Genomic DNA, 19,494 nt, shown 5'->3' with positions numbered 1-19,494 from the left:
TTTTTATTTTTTTTTTTTTTTTTTTTTTTTTTTTTTTGCCTAATTGCTCTGGCTAGAGATTTGAAGACTATTTTGAATAGAGTAGTGAAAGAAGGCATCCCTATCTTGTTATTGTTTTTAGAGGTAATGTTTTCAGTTTTATTTATTTTTTTTTAAATTTAGAATGATGTTCGCCTTGAGTTTGTCATATATGGCTTTTATGATGTTGAGTTATAATTTTTCCTATAGTGTCTTAATAACTATCTTGTTGTAATACTTTAAATAAGATAATATAAGTCCTCCAACATTTTTTTTTTTTTTACAATTTTAGATCTTTGGCATTTTACAAAAGTTTTGGAAGCAGCTTTTAAATTTATACAAAATATCTGCATGATTTTTATTGAAAAAATACATTTAGCATATTCATTTAAGGAGAAATGACATTTTAACTGTATTTTACTATAAAAAGAACAAGAGATACTTCTTTATTTTGTGTTTTATTAATTTTTGTTAGCAACATTTTGCAGTTCTCTTTGTATACATATTTTTCATATTTACACATATTTCATAATCATAATACTGTTATAAAAATGTTAAAAAGTTTAATTTCTAACTATTCATTATAATTATGAAACATACAATTGATTTTTTATCAATGTCATATCTTGCAACTGTATTCACAGTTACAGCATATTTTTATTTGTTTACTTAGTTTTTGTAGATACTCAGGATTTTATGTAAAGAATTTTGTCATCTGCAAATAATGAAGTTTGGATTTTTATCTTACAATGTGCCTTTCTTTTCTTTTCTTTCTTTCCCTGTTATACTGGTTAGAATCCAGAATAACATTGAATAAAATGAGGGAGAGTGGTCCTTACTTCCTTGTTCCTGCTTTATTTCTGTTCATATTTCTATTCTGAGGGTTTTTCAGGAATTAAAATTCTTCTGTACCTATTGAGATATTCACATGATTTTTATTTTTTAGTGTACTAAAAATAGTGAAATATTTTTATTTTTTGATTTTTTAAAAAATCTTATATCAATAAGTATTACTGGCATAAATCACATCATTTCCTGAGGCATTATATGTTTTGTTGATCTCAAAGAATGGATGTTTTAAATTTGACTTTTCTGTATAGTTTCTTTCTCTCTCTCTCCCTCTCTTTTAACTTCTTTGATTTCCCTCTGATCTTTGTTCCTTCTCTTCTTAATTTTGGGATTAGTTCCTTTTCTTTTAGTTTCTTAAGGTAGAAATTGAGGTTATTGATTTAAGAATTTTCTTCTTTTTTGCAATGTAATTTACTGGTATAAATTTTCACATTACCTTGAAAATTACTGAGCTTTACTTTGAGAGATAGTGAAGCTACTTGGAGTGAGTTTCATTCTTTCATGTCTTGCTTTAATGGTTTGCTAGGATGAGAACACAGTTTAGTCTAGGGTTAATTATTTTTCACTGCTGCAGTAAGACTTCCAAGGACTCAACTCAAACCCATTAATCAGTGTGTTTTTACAGCTAGCTCCTATTGAAAGACATGGTTACCAGACATGTGCCAACTTTGGTACTCTCTGTAGCTGTCTCCTGGCTTCTTTACCAACTGGCATGTGTGTGCACTTGCCAGTGCCTAGCTGAGTGCCCAGGAGCACCTGTGCACCACTGAGCTCTCTTTTCCAATTCCTGCCTTATGAGATCTAGCCTCTGTCCTGTCATAATTCTGCCTTTCCATAATCTCACTCAGAAAGTTCTTTGGGTTTTGTTTGGGTTCCTCCATGCTAATTGTGTCTGCCATGGAATATATATCATTTGTTTTCTTTTATTGAGGAATTACTGCCTTTTCTGATATCCAAAGCATTAATAAATTTTGCTTCATGTATTTTTATGATATTCTAAGTTGGTTTTGTAAAACAAATATGGGCCCTCTTAATTCATCTTGGTCTGAAAATTTGGTCTTCATTGTTCAATTTTATTGCCAGAATATATTTACCTGTTTTAATTGCTCATGTTGTAAGCTTCTGCAAGAAGAACCTGGACCTTATTATTCTGAATATTCCATAGGAAGTTCCAAGAATTTGATAAGTGTCTGCTATGTGACTGGTGATTCCTTACTGAATGTTTTTGGTAATGTTATTCTCATAATTTGACTTGATGATTTTGGTTTATACTACTGAAAAATCCAATTGTTTATACAAATTAAATGATTAAATAAAATTACAGGTGAAGCATCCCTAACTCACAAGTCAAAAATGATATACTCCAAAATCTCAAACTTTTTGAACATGGACATAATGCTACATAGGAGAAATTCCACAATGACATTACATGATTGGTTGCAGTAGCAACATGGGCATGGTAAAAAAAAAAAAAAATATTGTATGGAACCAACTTTGGGCTATGTCTTTATGCATGAAACAGTAATGAAATTTGTGTTTAGATACAGGTCCTATTTCCATATTTGTATGCAAATATTCCCAAATCTGAAGAAATCTGAAACTACTTTGTGTATAAAAATTGTGGATTAGAGATACTAATCCTGAGCAATAGAAATATTAAATAAACACATGACAATACTAAAGATGATTAAACATTTAAAATAAACTATAAAGTGTATTATAACAATCCATTTAGTGTATGATATTTTTATCTGATAATTTTAATTGATTACATTCAATTCATCTTAAATCCTTTTTTTTTTTTTTTGAGCACAAGTATATGTGGATATATGAATACCTGTCTTTTCACTGTAAAAACATTTTAATTTATTCCAGGTGATTGTTAAATCTGGGCCAGGGACTTTCCTTAGTCTGGCAGTTTATGACAATTACATCTTCTGGTCAGACTGGGGAAGAAGAGCTATCCTGCGTTCCAACAAGTACACAGGAGGAGACACAAAGATTCTTCGATCTGATATTCCACACCAACCAATGGGAATCATAGCTGTTGCCAATGACACAAATAGCTGTAAGTTACAATAGAAAAAAGTCCTAATTTTATGATATAATCTCTCAAAAATTATCAGTGGATTTTTGTTTTCTCTTAGTTCTACAGACCAGTGTTCAGGATTAGACTCTTCGATATACAGAAATCCCCTGAAATATTTAAGTAACTTTGAAAATGCCTTATCACCAGAGGAACAATTATTTGTGTCTGGAGCTTTATTCCACTGTCTGATACTCCTCATATCTGAATATTCAGACTGAGTTGGTTCCAGAATAATGATACTTCTATATAAGCTTTGTATCGGGCTTAAAAATCCTTCAATCACTGTGGTACTCACAAAATTGCAGTTTGCATTATCATTTTTGGTTCCTACTGGGACTGTTTCATTTGAGACCATGGTATCCTTGACAAATCCAGTAGAAAGATTTGTGTTATATATTTTTCTAATGTAGTTATCATTCAGAAAGTTTGGATTTTCAAAAGTCCTGAAATGTTGTTATATCTTTGAGAGATCAGAGCTGTTCGATATCTTTCTATTAATCTGTATCTGACATAGAATAGGTACTCAATATGAAATTTTGCCAATAACGCCTCTTCATTGCAGGTGAACTTTCTCCATGTGCATTATTGAATGGGGGTTGCCATGACCTCTGCCTTTTAACCCCTGATGGGAGAGTGAATTGTTCCTGTAGGGGGGACCGAATATTGCTAGATGACAACAGATGTGTGAGTAAGTAAAGACAAACATGATGTAATATGACTTGTCTGCTCAGAATAGCATATTTATCTACCGAAATGATTCAAATGTACTCATGAAATCATAATATCCTCCAATATTAGAAGTTAAGCTGGTTTATCTTTCTCTTGTAAGAACTCAGAGAGTATCAAACACAGCCCCTTGGTGATTATGAACTGGAAGGTGTTGGAGCTACAGAAATACCAACACACATGAGCATCTGAAAACTTGTAGCTGTGACTTTGTGAGAATCAGTCAATTACAAAATTAATTAAAGCTGAAATAAACTGGAATATAGGTACTATATCCGTAGTCTTGCAGTAAAACCACTCACAGTCCATCACAGTATGTAAATGAGAGGGAATGGCTCATGCAGCTTATTTGTAATAATTTCCAAACTGTTAATTAAGAATGTAACATTGCAGTCTTGCACGATGTTTATGCTTCCCAAAGGCATTACAATCTTTAATTAGTATCATTACAATATACACTTATTAACAGCTAGGTTTCCAAAACTGTTTCCAAAATAAATAACGGTTCAAGTATTCCGATATGGCTGTGAAAAATTAGCAAGCAACATAAAAAATGTTAATTTCCCCTTAACATTAAGACTATCTCTATATGAGAAAGGTAGAATGAGAATCATCTTGTTAGAAATTGATCAACTCACTCTCAATATGTTGATTTGAAAATTTTCCTCACTTATATCCTCATCTTTTTATCATAGAAGATAAGCAGAGCTAGATATATTTACATTATAAAATAAGTATTTTCATATTTATCTTCAGTCTTTTTCTAATCTTCAATCAGCAGGAGGATCTTCTCTTTGACCTGTTGTGTACTGTATCACTTTGCAAATTGGTACTGTAACCCAAAAGCATACCTCTTAGCAAAATTGAGAGAAGTTGTTTTGTTTAAGACTTTGCCAAAGCAAATGAGAGAATCAGTGAATGTAAATGCAGATAGTCAACTTTAGTAATTCAGGCCACAAATCCCCCGTCCCCGCTTTTGTTTTTGGTCACCTAACACTTCCCTGGATTGTTCAAGCAATGGCTTAAACTCTCAATTTTCCTTCCTGATTTCATTTCTAATGATCTGTATCTGATGTCGTCTGTAAACCTGGAATGTTAGTCATGCATTAGAATCACCCATGTTTCCTTCACAGGTCACTGCAGGCTAGTGTCAAAGCACTGACTTTGGTCAAAACAGCAAGGCTTATTTGTATACAGTGGAGGCCTATGGCTGCAAAATAGTCTATATACAACTGTGCCTACTAAGCCAACTGCTTCTCTCTATCTATGAGAGGAAATAAATCAGTCAGAAAAACATCATTTTAAACAAGCACAGTTGCATTCTCATAGAACTCTAGAGTGATACAGGATTCCTCAGGGGTGACAAATTGTTATAGAGAAAGACTGTATCCATTGCACATTTATGCTGAAATCCTGTGTTCCAGTGGAGAGATTGGAAAGTAACTGTAAGCTTCTTTTTGTGAAATCCATCTTTGAAATATGAGAATGTTTCTGGTACATCTGTGTTCATACCTGAATGAGCTCACCTGGAGTCCCTTCTGAATGTTAATAGCATCATAAAAGGGGTAAAAGGCCATTTACAAACACCTTCCTGAGGGCAAAGGAGGAAAATCATTTTTTTTTTTTTGTCGTAACTGTGGACAAAAGACAAAAGATTAGGCAGTTACGTAGTTCCTTTAGAATCAACATTGATAACCTTATCAACATCCAAAACAGAAAAAAAGAGTAACAAACATAATTTTTAAGTAAATGTTTGTAGGAGAATGTTAGCTAAACCACATTTTTGTTTCTAGACAGAAACAGAAAATATTCAATATAATTTTACGAAATGAACTCACCTGAGCAAGAAGTACACCCATACTATATTGAATTTTGCATAATTGAAAAAGAATGGGAGTTTAGTACTGTAGTCTATAATAGTGATATCAGGGACTAGGGAGACTAGGGAAAGAGGATCACAAGTTCAAGGCCAGCCTTGTCAATTTAGCAAGACCCTGTTTCAAAAGAAAAAATAAAAGGCTGGAATTGTAGCTCAGTGATAAGAGTATCCTTGGGTTCAAACCCCATTACTGTAATAAATAAATAAATAAATAGATAGATAAGTGTATACTTTAATTTCCCCCCAGAAGTTATAATTACAAAACTATAAATATGGGGGCTGGGGATGTGGTTCAAGCGGTAGCGCGATCGCCTGGCATGCGAAGGGCCCGGGTTCAATCCTCAGCACCACATACAAACAAAGATGTTGTGTCCACAGAAAACTAAAAAATAAATATTAAAAAATTCTCTCTCTTTCTCTCTCTCTTTAAAAAAAAACACTATAAATATGGCATTTTCCATCACAGCAGTTTTTCTTTTTATTGGACAGGAGAAATGAATAGATTATCCTTAAAATAGGCAAAATAAGTCAAGAATGCCAATAAGCTTGCAGTGAGTATCTGAATTTTGCTAAGCTCACGATCTAAGGTGATTATTCCGAGTGATGTTAGCTCCCTTTGTAGTACTTTTTCCTTTTAATTTAACAATTTTTATATCTTTATTACCTTCTTTAAAATTATGTTCCGCCTTTGCTACTCACTGACCAGTGGAGTTTATAATGCACCAAGAAAAAAAATAATATTTAGAAAATGTTATTGAAAGAGTTAAATTAGTAGTCTTAGACAAACACATGGGTATAAAAATGTGTTAAATGCTAGTTGAATTCAAAAATTATAAGAAAATGAAGTACTGAAATTTCAATGGTATTAGAGGCTCTTTAATCAAATATTCCTCAAAAAAAAGCCTCAAAAATTTTATAGTGAGGGGCTGAGATTGTGGCTCAGTGGTATAGCGCTCACCTAGCACGGGCGGGACCCGGGTTCGGTCCTCAGTACCACAGAAAAAATAAAATAAATAAAGGCATTGTGTTGTGTCCATCTACACCTGAAAAATAAATATTAAAAAAATTTATAGTGAATTCTAAAATTAAGCTTTACCTCCTGCAAAGATTAATGAATTCTAATTACCTCCACCATATGACTTGCTTTCAAAGTACAATTATTTCAATAAGTTGTAGAGTGAGTATACGCAAGCATGGAGCACATCCCAAAAATTGAACTCTGAAAACTTACTAATAAGTGTATTTGTAAAAGTAAAAATGAGTTCGTTTTCCAAAATAGAGACCCTTAAAAATATAGATCATGTGCTGGCTGGTATTGTCAACATAAAACTAACTTGTAGGAGAGGGTTTTTTTCCACATTTTTTAATGGTTGCCCTATGCTTACAATTCAAGTGAACCACATTAAAAACAAAACGAAACAAAAGAATCCTAATTTTTATGGAAACTATGAAACTTAGAAATGGGACAATATGACAGTGTTCAGTTGGTGTCCATAAACTTTAGGTATACATGCTTTTTAGATTATCATTGCATTCTACCAGCACATCCCATGGATTCCTATGCATTTTAAGTAGTACATGCTGGTCATGTGTGACAGGAAGAGAGAACTTGTTCCTTAGTTTTTCCCACATACATGAATGAGGCAAGAAGCTAATGATGATGATTTTAGCTATATCCTTCTTCTGAAGGACAGAATTGGCTACTGAGGTTTCAACCAAAGGTAGTTGGTGTCAACAGATGAAGATGCATATAAAATGCTATGATTGAACATTACAGAAGTTAATTGGATTAGACAAAAGGGAATTAAGGGAAGGGAGGAGAGATGGGGATAGTAAAGACAGTAGAATGAATTGGACATAACTTTCCTATGCTCATATATGAATACACAACCAGTGTAATTCCACATCATGTTCAATCAAGGAATGGGATCAAAATTATAGGGGTGGCACCAGATGTTTGTATAATATGTCAAAATACACCCTACTTTCATGTATATTTTAAGACAAAAACAAACAAAAAAGAAAGTTGGTGAAGAAGCCCAAGTTAGAAGTAGGGACAAGTGTGGGCATTCATTTGATTGAGATGATTTCAAGTCTGGCATTAAAAAAAGGGTGCACCCTCTTGCTGTAAAATTTCAATGTATTGAATATATAATAGATTCTAACAAAAAATATAAAAACCACTATCAGTATGCACAAAACTATTTACCTAACTCTTTGTAAACATTTACTTTTAAAATAGACTACTAGGAACAGGGAATATGGCTTAGTGGCAGAGCATTTGCCTGGCATGTTTACAGACCTGGGTTCTATCTCCAGAAACACACACACACACACACACACACACACATACACAAAACATACACATTGTTAATCTAGTTGCACAGTCATTTGAATTTATACTACTCATTCCCTGCACACATATGCAAAAACTAAATAGTATTTAATACACAAATAGGCATAAAAGAAATAGTCATGCAATGCCCCCAAAACAAATTGTAAAAACAAATGAGAGTAAGAATAAAAAAAGTTTCTGGTAAGTTTAATCAAAAATTCCATCAAGCATTTCTCTTCATTGAATTTTACATTTATAACAATTGTAGTTTATGTTTGATTAAGGAATAAAATAGTCATGGTATTGAAAAATGTTTAACATCACCCAAAATATTGACTTCTTTTTATTTCAGCTAAAAATTCCTCTTGCAACATTTATTCTGAATTTGAGTGTGGAAATGGTGAATGCATCGACTACCAGCTCACCTGTGATGGTATTCCTCATTGTAAGGATAAGTCAGATGAAAAACTGCTTTACTGTGGTAAGTGTCCAATATGTGACTTGATCATTACAGAGTACAGTTTCTGATTCTTCTTATAATTTTTATTTGCCTTCCTTTTTAAAAAAATGTAAAATTTATCTTTCTCATTAATCTGTAGGTCTAAGGAATTTGATTTGTCTCTGCTTGTGTTAAAATGAGGCACCTTATTTCCTATCTAGTAACCATGATATTCCTTGAAGAATTTTCTCATGGATTTTCATCCATGAAGTGCAAATTAAATCAAAGTAGAAACCTATTTTTTAAACAGCTTTGTGATTTATCTTTAGCAGTAGGCATTAGGCTTTCTTTAAAATGTTAATCAGAAATATCAGTGATTTTGGATATTGTAGTCTTATTCTATAGCAAAGGTCCACCTCCAGTCAATAGCATGTGGTGGGCTTGGAATCAGTCTTGTTCACTCTATGTTGCTAGGATTAGCACAGAGGCTAGTATTCTTTGGTACAGAGGTCAATTGCTTTAGGTGTGATCCTCATCAAGTATGGCTGTCACCAGATGTGCCTCTGTTGATGACACCAAGTAATACTCAATCTATAGCTCCTTCAGAAGAGGAGAATGGCTTTTCTACCCTAGGAAAAAAAATGCTGCTGTATTTTTCCAAGAAATTTACCTTTGTGCTATTTTGAAATGTAATGAATTGTTGTCAACCAGAGTTATCCTATAGTCTTATAGAACATTAGAAGTTGTTCCTAATGTTCTAACTGTATCCCTACATCCATCAACCATCATTTTCCAACCCTTCCTCTACTGATCCCTACCTAGTCTCTGGTAGCCACTATTATTTTTCTCTGCTACTTTGAGAAATTGTAATTTCCACGTATAAGTAAGAATATGTGATATTTGTCTTTCTGTGTCTGATTTATTTCTCCTAATGTCCTCTTGTTACATCATGTTACTGCAAATTGTGAGATTTCATTCTTTAAGACTGAGAAAAATATATCATTGTATATATGTGCTGCATTTTATTTATCTGTTCACCCATCAACGGACACCTTAGTTGATTCCATATCTTGGCTACTATGAATAAATGTGCTAGTGCAGATATCTCTCCAACATGCTGATTTAAATTTCCTAGTATATTTGCTCAATAGTGGGATTGCTGGATCAAATGATAGCTCCATTTCCAGATTTTTAAAGGAAGCTCCATAATGTTTTCCATAATTTACACTCCTGCCAACAATGTTGGAGATTTTCCTTTTCTCCCACACCCTGACTAGCATTTGTTATATTTTCTCTTTTTGATAATTGTCATTCTAATTGGGGTGAGAGGATAACTCATGGTGGTTTTGATTTGCATTCCCCTGATGATTAGTGATGTTGAGCACTTTTTCATATACTTGTAGGCCATTTGTATGTATTTTTAAATTATATATATATATATTTTTTTTTTTCCCCGTTGAGTTTTTTGAGTTCTTTTTCATTTCTGGCTAATAATCCCCTGTTAGATGCATATTGTATTTTTTTCTTTAGTCTTCGTATTCTTTATTCTCTTATTTTTGTTTTTCTTTCCTTCTTTCAGTTAGAGGTTTGGTTTATTCTCACTTTTGTAGTTCCTTGAGTTGTATTGATAGGTTTTAATTTTAAGTTCTTCTACATTTTTTGACATAGGCACTTTGTTGCTATAAACTGCCCTATTAATATTACTTTTGATGTATTTTATGGGTCAGAGCATTTTGTTGTCATCGATTTCAACATTTTTACATTTCCCATTTCATTGCTTAATTGACCTATTGGTTGTGCAACAGAATGTTGTTTAATTTCTATGTATTTGTATAATTTTTAAAGATTCTCTTGTAGATTTCTAGTTTTATTCCATTGTGTTCTGAGAAGATGTGTGGTATGATTTTAATTATTTTAATTTGTTCAGAGTTGTTTTGTGGCCTAACATATGGTCTGTCCTGGAGAATGTTTCAAGTGCTGGTGAGAAGAACATGAATTCTGAAACTTTTGAGTGAAATGTTCAGTAAATGTCTGTTAAGGCCATTGATTGATGGTATAATTGAACCCCAATGTTTCTTTCTTGATGTTTTTGTCTGGATGATGTGTCTTTTGATGAAAGTAAGATGCTTAAATCCTGGTATTAGAATTTGTAGGTCCCTTGAGAACTAATAATGTTTGCTTTACATAATTAGTTGCTCTACTATTGAATGCATAGATATTTGCAATTGTTACTTCTCCTGTTGAATGGGTATCTTTATCATTATATAGTTACCTTGACTATTTTTATATTTTGTATTTTAAGTCTATTTATCTAATACACATATATAGTTATTCCTTCTTGCTTTTTGTTTCTATTTGCATGTTATATCTTTTTTTTTCACTTCTTCACTTTCAAGCTATGTGTGTCTTTACTGATATAATGAATTTTTTTTTTATTTTGTAAGCAGCATATAATTGTGTCTCTCTTTTTTTTAGTCCATTTAACAAGTCTATATCTTTTAATTGGGGAATCCCATATCTTTTATTCAATGTTACTATTGATAAGTAAGAAAATGTTTTTGTTGTCCTGTTCAATTTATTATCAATTGCTTTATGTGGGCTTTGTTCCTTTCTTCCTCTTCTTCATTTTTGTGCTTTGTTGATTTTTTGTGTCAGTGGGGTTTGGGCCTCTTTTTATCTTTTGTATATCTGTTCTATTATTGAGTTTTGTACTTTCTCATGTGTTGGTGATGGTAGTTATTATCCTTTATCTTCTAGTGTAGGATTCCCTTAAATATTTCTTATAGGGCTGATATGGTGGTAAAAACCATTATTAGCTCATGAGTCACACAAAAATGCTGTCAGAGCTAGAGTTGCCCTGTGAGTCAATGCCTGGTATGGGGTTGTATATTGTATTCTTTTTTCTTTAGTCTCCATTTCCTTTATTATACTCTCATTTTTGTTCTTTTTTTCCTACTTCCATTTGAAAGTTTGGTTTATTACTACTTTTTTATTTCCTTGAGTTGTATTGAGAGGTTTTAATTTTAAGTTAAATTAAATTTAAATCTTAAAGCCCTGGAATGGGCTTTAAAATCATACCTGAGATTAAATCTATGTTCCCAAACGTTTTGTTCTGTGACTAGAATGGTCAACACAGCTCACTTATCTTTTTTTTTTTTTTTTTTTTTTTAAGAGAGAGAGAGAATTTTTTAATATTTATTTTTTAGTTTTCGGCAGACACAACATCTTTATTTGTATGTGGTGCTGAGGATTGAACCCAGCAACACGTGCATGTCAGGCGAGCGTGCTACCGCTTGAGCCACATCTCCAGCCCCTGTCTTTTTGTTTTTTACAGCAACTAAGTAGATCTAATAGTGATAGAGACCATTAAATGAGCAAGTGTATATTTACTTATACTCAACACAGATTTTAGCAAAAATTTAGTATTCAGAAGATGACAGCTATTATTAGTAGTAGTAACTTCTGCCCCAAATAAGAGAATGTCAGAAGACCTTCATTAAGGTAAATAGAATTCAGAAGATAATTCATCTTCTTCGGAAATTGAACAGACAGTTTGAGCATAATCATAAAAGAAATTTATTGATATTTAGGTGACTCTTTGGCCTAATAATTCTGGAATACATAATTTTCTGCTTTTCTATTTTTTTTTTTTTATACAAAGCCTTTGCAGAAGCAAAGGAGTTGGATGATGAACACTGGGATGTTTTTGTTATTTTTGAGGTAGATATTTATTTCTTCTGAATTTAATATGTGATATATGTTTATTCCTATGATAGTTGACAACAGTGTGAGTGAGAGGACAATATTTTGGGTGTAATTTTTAGGATATCTCCAACTCTGAAACACTGAGTGAAAAAGGTCTTAACTAAATGAACTACTCCTTGGTTTGGTGACTATTATATCCAGTCCTTTAATACTACATGCACAGTACTTGTTTTATACAGCCAAATCCAGTCATTATGAGTGAAATCTCTGTGATTTTCATCTTGTAAAAGTGTTTCTATGTGACCTCTAAGTATGACTTTCTACTTTTATTTATAAGAAAATAGAAGCTGTCGAAGAGGTTTTAAGCCTTGCTACAATCGTCGTTGCATCCTTCATGGCAAGTTATGTGATGGTGAAAATGATTGTGGAGACAACTCTGATGAATTAGACTGTAAAGGTAAATTTTCTTTCTTTCTTTTTTATTTTTGCATTACCCAATAATATTTTTATAATAAGTCTGCCTTAAACTTTTCCAAAATTTGTTGTAGTGGGCAACAAGGTTTGTAATACCTAATAACATATATGGACTATATTTTAGTAAATGATATTATAATGGAACTGGAGATTATTATGTTATGTGAAATAAGCCAGGCATAGAGGGATGAGTTCTTCATGATATCACTCATCAGTGGGATGTAAAATAGTTGAGCTCAGGGAAGTTGAGAGTAGAATATTTGTTACTAAAAGCCAGGGAGAGAAGAAGAGGAAAGGGAAAGAGAAAGGTTGTTCTATGGGTACTAATACGCATTTAGTTAGGAGCAAGGAGTTCTGGTGCACTACTGTGCAGTTGAATGACTATAGATAATAATGCAATGTGGGTTTCAAAAAGCCAACAGAGGATTTTTGAGTTTTTAACACACACACACACACACACACACACACACATGAAGAGATAAATGCCTAAGGAGTTAAATATGTTTGACTAGATTATACTTTATAAAATGTGTAAATATATCAAAACATCACATGGTACCCCATTGACATTTGGTATTTTTATAAGTCAGTTAAAAATGCATTTAAATGTAATGACTATTTTTTCATTTCAACTGCTTCATTGACTTTTAAACTCTTGTCTTTTCTCACTAATACATTTCAATCTGCCTGTTCTTTGGACTTTTTTGACAAAATATGTAATACTAAATTTATAGATCCAAAGTGCTTCCCTTTTCTCAATCTGGTTTTACTCATGATCTCATTTTCTTAATGATTTGACTGGAAACCTTAATGCTATCTCTGTGATGCCTCCTTCCCACATATTTGTCTCCTCTTTGGCTAATCATTCTCACCTCTCCCAATTCTTTAAAATATCTTTCCTGTTCATCCATTTTAAGCCTGGGTTGAATGTCCATTTAATGCTTTTCCCTGCCTATACTTTTTCAAATTCCTCCCAATGCTATTAATCATGCTAATACTATTTAACATTTCCCACAGTGACTACTGAACATTTAAACCAGATTACCTTGATTAAAATCCAGTATCAACATTTTTTGTCTTATTTTGTATAAAACACCTAAACAATCTATGCCTCAATTTCCCAAACAGTAAGCTAAAAAATGATTTAGGGAGAATATTAATATTAAATTAAATAATAAAATACTCAGAATTATACTTAACATATAGTAAATGTCATATAGGCATTTGTTCTTTGCTTTTTCTTTTTTGAATTATTGACCTGATTTAGAACCACTAATCAAGTAGCAATGTTTACATAATAAATAACATTGTTTTTTTGTCTGACATTTAAGGCTTTCTAAAATCTGGACCCAATCAATATTTCCAAAGCAATTTTCTTTAAGAAGTCCACTATTGAACAGACTTTTGTGAGTGCAGTGCATTAAGTGTTAAGACACTGAATTAATGAGATATGGACCTCTTGCCTTTACGAAGTTCAAACCCTAAGTGACAAGTTGCCATGTAAACAGATGTAGATGAATATAAAATGCTATGATTGCACACATAAGAACACACCTTTTTTTTGACTTTTAAGTGTCCTCCAAAATTTCACAGACAACATTAAATTTATCTCAGTCTTGAGGTTTAAATAAGGTGGAGAGATCAAAACAGATCAAAGTAGAGACATTAATATTGAAAGATACAAGTTCTTTGATTTATTTGGATTTTAAATGGGAGAGTGGTAAAAGAAAGAAAGAAAAAAGACTATAGTCATTAAAGGAAGGGGACAAAACATGAAGTGCATTATGTCCCGTTTTAAGGAACAGGCTTTATCTTGACCTCAACAGAAGTCTTAAGCCAAAGCATGGCCAATATGATCAAATTTACATTAGAATTTTAAAAAGGAAGGAAAAGTATTATTGTACAAATGAAAATTATAATACTGACATCAGACTTAGAAAAGGGGGTGGGGATGCTACAACAAACAGCCAAAGCAAAGATTAAGGAGGGCGAAGACAGATATGATAACACTTTAAAAGATGGCATGTAAGAACTTCCTGAGTAATAAACAGAAAAATCATGGGGTGGAGAAGAATACAAAAATTTGAAGCAGGGGAGGGTATTTTTAACCTGTTGTAAAATTATTACGTGTTTTTGTTTAATTATTTTTCTAGACCTTTCTTTTGTGTGGAGAATGGGGATAACGAAGAGTACATGCATTCTTGGGTGGGAGCACTTGTAGACTTGTAGACAGTCAAAGGGAGCTGTTCCAAAGTCACTTGGATGGATAGGCTTCTGGAGCTCAGATAGTAGATTTAGACAAGAAGTACTGATTTTGGATTCATTAAGTAAAGAATAAAAAACATGGAGTGTGTACAGAGTGACTGTTGTGTTAGCAGAGTGCATCAGAATTACTTGCTGAAATTAAAAAAATAGAAGATGATCATAAAAAGAAGTAAAGCACAGCAGTAGTTGAAGGGTTCTTGTAAGAAAGTATTTTCTCAAGAAATGAAGATCATTCTATATTTCAAAGGCTACAAAGAGGGTAAGAGTGTAGACATGGACTACAAGCATTCATCATGCTTAGTAAATAGTGACAATCTCTCAACTACCTTCATGAAAGACAGTTTAATGAAGTGGTGAGGGAAAGCCAGATCACATTGAGTTAAGGCAGAAAATGGATGTTCAGGGAATAGAGAAAGTGAATAGCTACGATTGTAGAAAAGAGTGATGAAAAGTATGAAGTATGGTTGTGAAAAGAAGGCTGTGCAGTGTTGAAGAAGAGAGAAGAATGTTTGCAAGTCATCTTAGAGCTGTCTGGAAGGTTGGGAGGTGAATGCTTCTCATATTACCCTGTCTGACTCTTGGCCAGCATTTGACTTTAATGCTTTTTCACTTCTGTGACTAAAAGACCAAACCAGAACTATTATAGAGGACAAATAGTTTGATTGGTGGCTCACAATTTCAGAGGTCTATCCTTTATTTACAAGCAGAAGACAAAGGTGTATTAAAGACATTTGTTTTAGTCAGTTTTTCCACTCCTGTGACTAAAAGATCTGACCAGAACAATTTTAGCGGGGGGCGGGGGGAGAGTTTATTTGGAGGCTCATGAGTTCAGAAGTCTCAGTCCACAGACTGTAGGCTCCATTTCTCAGGGTTCAAAATAAGAGTGAGGTAGAGGGAAGCAACTCACTTGAGACTCCACTCTCCAGATACAAAATATATACTCCAAAGCCCCAGCCCTAGTACCCACCTCCTCCAGCCCCATCCTACCCACCTTCAGTTACTACTCAGTTAATCCTTATCAATGGATTAGTTCACTTACTGTGTTAAGACTCTCACAACCCAATCATTTCATTTCTCGTCTGAACCTTCTTATATTGTCTCACCCGTGAGTTTTTGGAGAACACCTCATATCTAAAGCATAACAGCATTGAACCAGTTAATGCTAAAAATATCAAGCAAAATTTGAAAAAGAACAGAACAAAAATATATAAAGTAGATTCTAAAAGCAAATGTTTTTCACAAGAAACCATCAAAAGCTAATAAGTTACTATAGGCTTCCTTTTTTCTCTTTTTATATTTTTATTAGCACATTATAGTTTTACATATTTTGGGGGTTCATTTTGACATAGTCGTAAGCATATAACACACTTTTCTCCATTTCGATCTCCAGTATGATGCCCCTTGCTTTTTCATCTCCCTCTTCCTGATATTTTTATTCTATTCTTTGATCTACAATTATTGATTTATTTTTTATTGGTGCATTATAGTTATACATAAAAGTGGAATTTGTTGTGACATAGTCATGCATGGATATACTATAATTTGGTCAATTTTATTCCACATTTCATTTTCTTCCTAGGAAATAAAAATTTTTTTTCAAAAGTGGTAAATAAATTAGTATGTTTGTGTTTATGAAATGTAGTGCCTCGGACATGGTAGGGGTTTATTGAATTCTTATGTAGATTGTTGAAGTCCTAAGTATTATAAGATCCATTTTATTCTACTTAATGATATCAATACCTGCTACAGAACAGCAACAAAAACCTCAAAATGTCATTTCTACCTTCTAGTTTAAACTCTTTGCTTCTATGTAATAACCATAAAAGCAATGTTTGTGGTCCCAGAACAATGGATTCATGAATCAAGGATCTGTCACCATCGTTTCTTTTGTGAAAATAGTATAAAAATTGTAGCAGTTGGATATCTTAAAATAAACAAAATATAAGCCTTGAAGTTCTCCTTTTAAAATACAGATAATTCACTGTAAAATTGTTCATGGACACCTAGCACATATTTCATTACTTGTTAGCAATTAGTGCATTTAATTAATTGGAGTAGCACCTACAGATAAACAAATAGGTAGCTTTGTAAATGAAAGTCTACTCATTTGTTGCATCTTCTAGGTTTGATATTTTGCTCACTTAAAATTTGTTCACATAGTGAACACATTGGTAGGGTGCATTTCAAACCACAGAGGTAAATCTTCAGTTTTCATTCCCCATAAGCCATCAGTGATTCAGTTTGTACTGCCCAACCACCTGCTTTTTGTCACATGAAGGATAATGACGGAAAAGGCATGTACATGGGCTCAGGAAGTGCATAAAAGCATTCTCATTGCAAATATTCTCTTGTACTTATTCCCTCTCTGGTCAATATATCACCAGAATGCAGAGCTTTATTGTACATATATGAACATGTACTAATCACTTGCTAGTTTTGAATCTAAACAAAATGAATTAAAAAAATATAGTATTGTCAGTAATGAATAAATGCAGGGGGATTTTGATAGGCTGTAATGAAAGGCTAAGATAGAGCTATCTATAAATTATTTGATGTGCCATTGAGCACTTGTTTAATTTATACATCAATAGCACACATTACTGTATTTTAATTCCTCAAGGGCAGGGTCTATTTACAGAATGGAAATGTAAGTTATGAGGAATAATTTTTTGGTTTCTTCTCTTTTGGAGGAAAAAGAAATAGTACATTCTCATCAATTCTTTATTTATTGTTTCTTTAAAGGTATTTCCTTCATGACTGAATGTGAAGAGTTGTTCAAAATGTTGTCATTTTGTATTTCTCTTATGGATGTGTGACAGGTTGAGTGAATAGATCTGGGGAGAATGCATGATTTACCTTCTTCCCTGTTTAAATTGCTTCCTTTGGGAAGTATATGAATTTCCTTGGGCCACCAGAATGCTTTTAGGGAGACTGAGAGCTGGGAGTTCTGAGATAACTGAAGGAAAGGAAATTGGTGTTCTTAGGTTTTCCTAAGTTCATAGTAAATCTCTGAAAGGTTCCTCAACCAACAGCTAAAGGGAAAGGATAAATATGGCTAGAGAATAATTCGGCATTCCTTTTGTGTTTGCATTACCCTGGGAACCTAAGCAGCGAATTAAATAAATAAATAAAAGATGTGCTTTGAAAGTAAACAAAATAGAGATAGACAGACAATTTATTTATTTATTTATTTTCTTGTTAGCTTCCCTTTGCCACAGGCTTGGTTAGGGGAGTTGGAAGAGAGAATTGATTTATGTTATTTATAAGGAACATCCAAAGAACCACAGAAAGACCAATTGATTTTACATCTTTCACATCTCATTAAATATTTTATCTGACATGGTAAAATTAAGTGGAAGAAATAGGAAAATTAAGGAAGTATATGAAGAAGAGAGTGGTTTTACTTTTTTGCTTACTGCTACTTTTGATCCACAATCCCAGTCAGATCTTTTTCTTTGTACTATCTCATTGCTATTCCTGATGTGGATGCACTATGTTTTCCCTCATATTTTTGTAAGCTAACTTTTTCTTTTGGACTATCTGGAGGAAAAAAGTCTAGTATTTCTCACTTGGCTTATCTTTATTTAGACCAAATTATTTTCTTTTTTTCTCTTTTTCACAAAACTGAAAAAGCCTGAGGGAAGATTGTCAGAAAACTTTCATATTCACTTGACAAATTAGAGATTCCAGTATTGTACTTTCTCAACATCACCCTAAGGATGATACAAGTTTGAATACTTTGCTGACCAAAACAAAGTAAGGAAAATGAGGCAACAGAAAGGAAGAGGCATTAGTTTAATTATTTAGTGAAGTCCCTGTTGTTTCCATGGATTTCTCCTGTCAAAGGATTCTCCTTCCTTGCCTATGAATACAGTAGATATTAGTCCCCACTTCCATCTTGCTTCCACTATAGAGGCTTAATAGTCCAATCCCATTGACACTGCTAACCCCAATTAACCCTCTAGAAGTTCTTAAACTCTATACCAAGACATGGAATCTCTGGAGACATGACTAAGCCTAAAGGGACAATCAGTTCCTGTTTGCAAAGTTTGCCCTCTATAATAGGACAGCTGAACTCCCCTCACCACATTTCATCAGTCCTGTTTTTAGTTAGGAAAAGGGGAGATAAAAAAATATCCACCCTACGGATTTTCTTCTTTCCATTCCACTCTTCTGATCCCATACCTTCCCAATGTTTCTCTTTTAAGAAAATTAATTATATTAATTAATTTACAGTAGAATGCATTTTGACACATTGTACACAAATTAAGCACACCTTCTCATTCCTCTGGCTGTAATTGGTGCAGAGTTACTCCAGTAGTGTAATCATAATCATACATGTATACAGGGTAATAATGTCTGTCTCATTCTACCCCATGTCTTGTTTAAATATCCTCTCTTAACCATTCTACACAACTTGACAGTCATAGTTTCTTTTCATTTAGTCTGAGTTTTTCTCATTTATTTCTTCTTCTCAAAATTCAATCTAAGACTTTATTCAGTTTGCTCCGCTTTTCTACTCTTCTCATGATGTCTTCTTTACTTTTGATTCTACTTCAGAGCTTCTGACAACTATTTTTAAAGCCCCATATGTGTAGAATCCTTCAAACTTCTATTTTCTTTTCCTTCCTTCCTTCCTTCCTTCCTTCCTTCCTTCCTTCCTTCCTTCCTTCCTTCCTCCTCCTCCTCCCCTCCTCCTCCCCTTCCTTCCTTCT

At 33.1% G+C, this 19,494-nt stretch overlaps 1 protein-coding gene across 1 annotated transcript in view; it reads left to right on the top strand.

The window, feature by feature from the left end:
- The window catches only part of Lrp1b (LDL receptor related protein 1B), a 1,807,788-nt gene that overhangs the window by 1,514,279 nt on the left and 274,015 nt on the right, over positions 1-19,494 (top strand). Inside the window, exons 44-47 of the mRNA XM_015479144.2 lie at positions 2,743-2,935; positions 3,519-3,644; positions 8,249-8,377; positions 12,378-12,497. Of these exons, the coding sequence (XP_015334630.1) occupies positions 2,743-2,935; positions 3,519-3,644; positions 8,249-8,377; positions 12,378-12,497 (568 nt within the window). The remainder of the gene's footprint in view (positions 1-2,742; positions 2,936-3,518; positions 3,645-8,248; positions 8,378-12,377; positions 12,498-19,494) is intronic.

Source organism: Marmota marmota, unplaced genomic scaffold (assembly GCF_001458135.2).
Source record: "Marmota marmota marmota unplaced genomic scaffold, marMar, whole genome shotgun sequence".
NCBI classification, from domain to species: Eukaryota; Metazoa; Chordata; class Mammalia; order Rodentia; family Sciuridae; genus Marmota; species Marmota marmota.
Note: the sequence above shows the minus strand (reverse complement) of the source record. Positions and strands in the feature narration are given on the sequence as shown.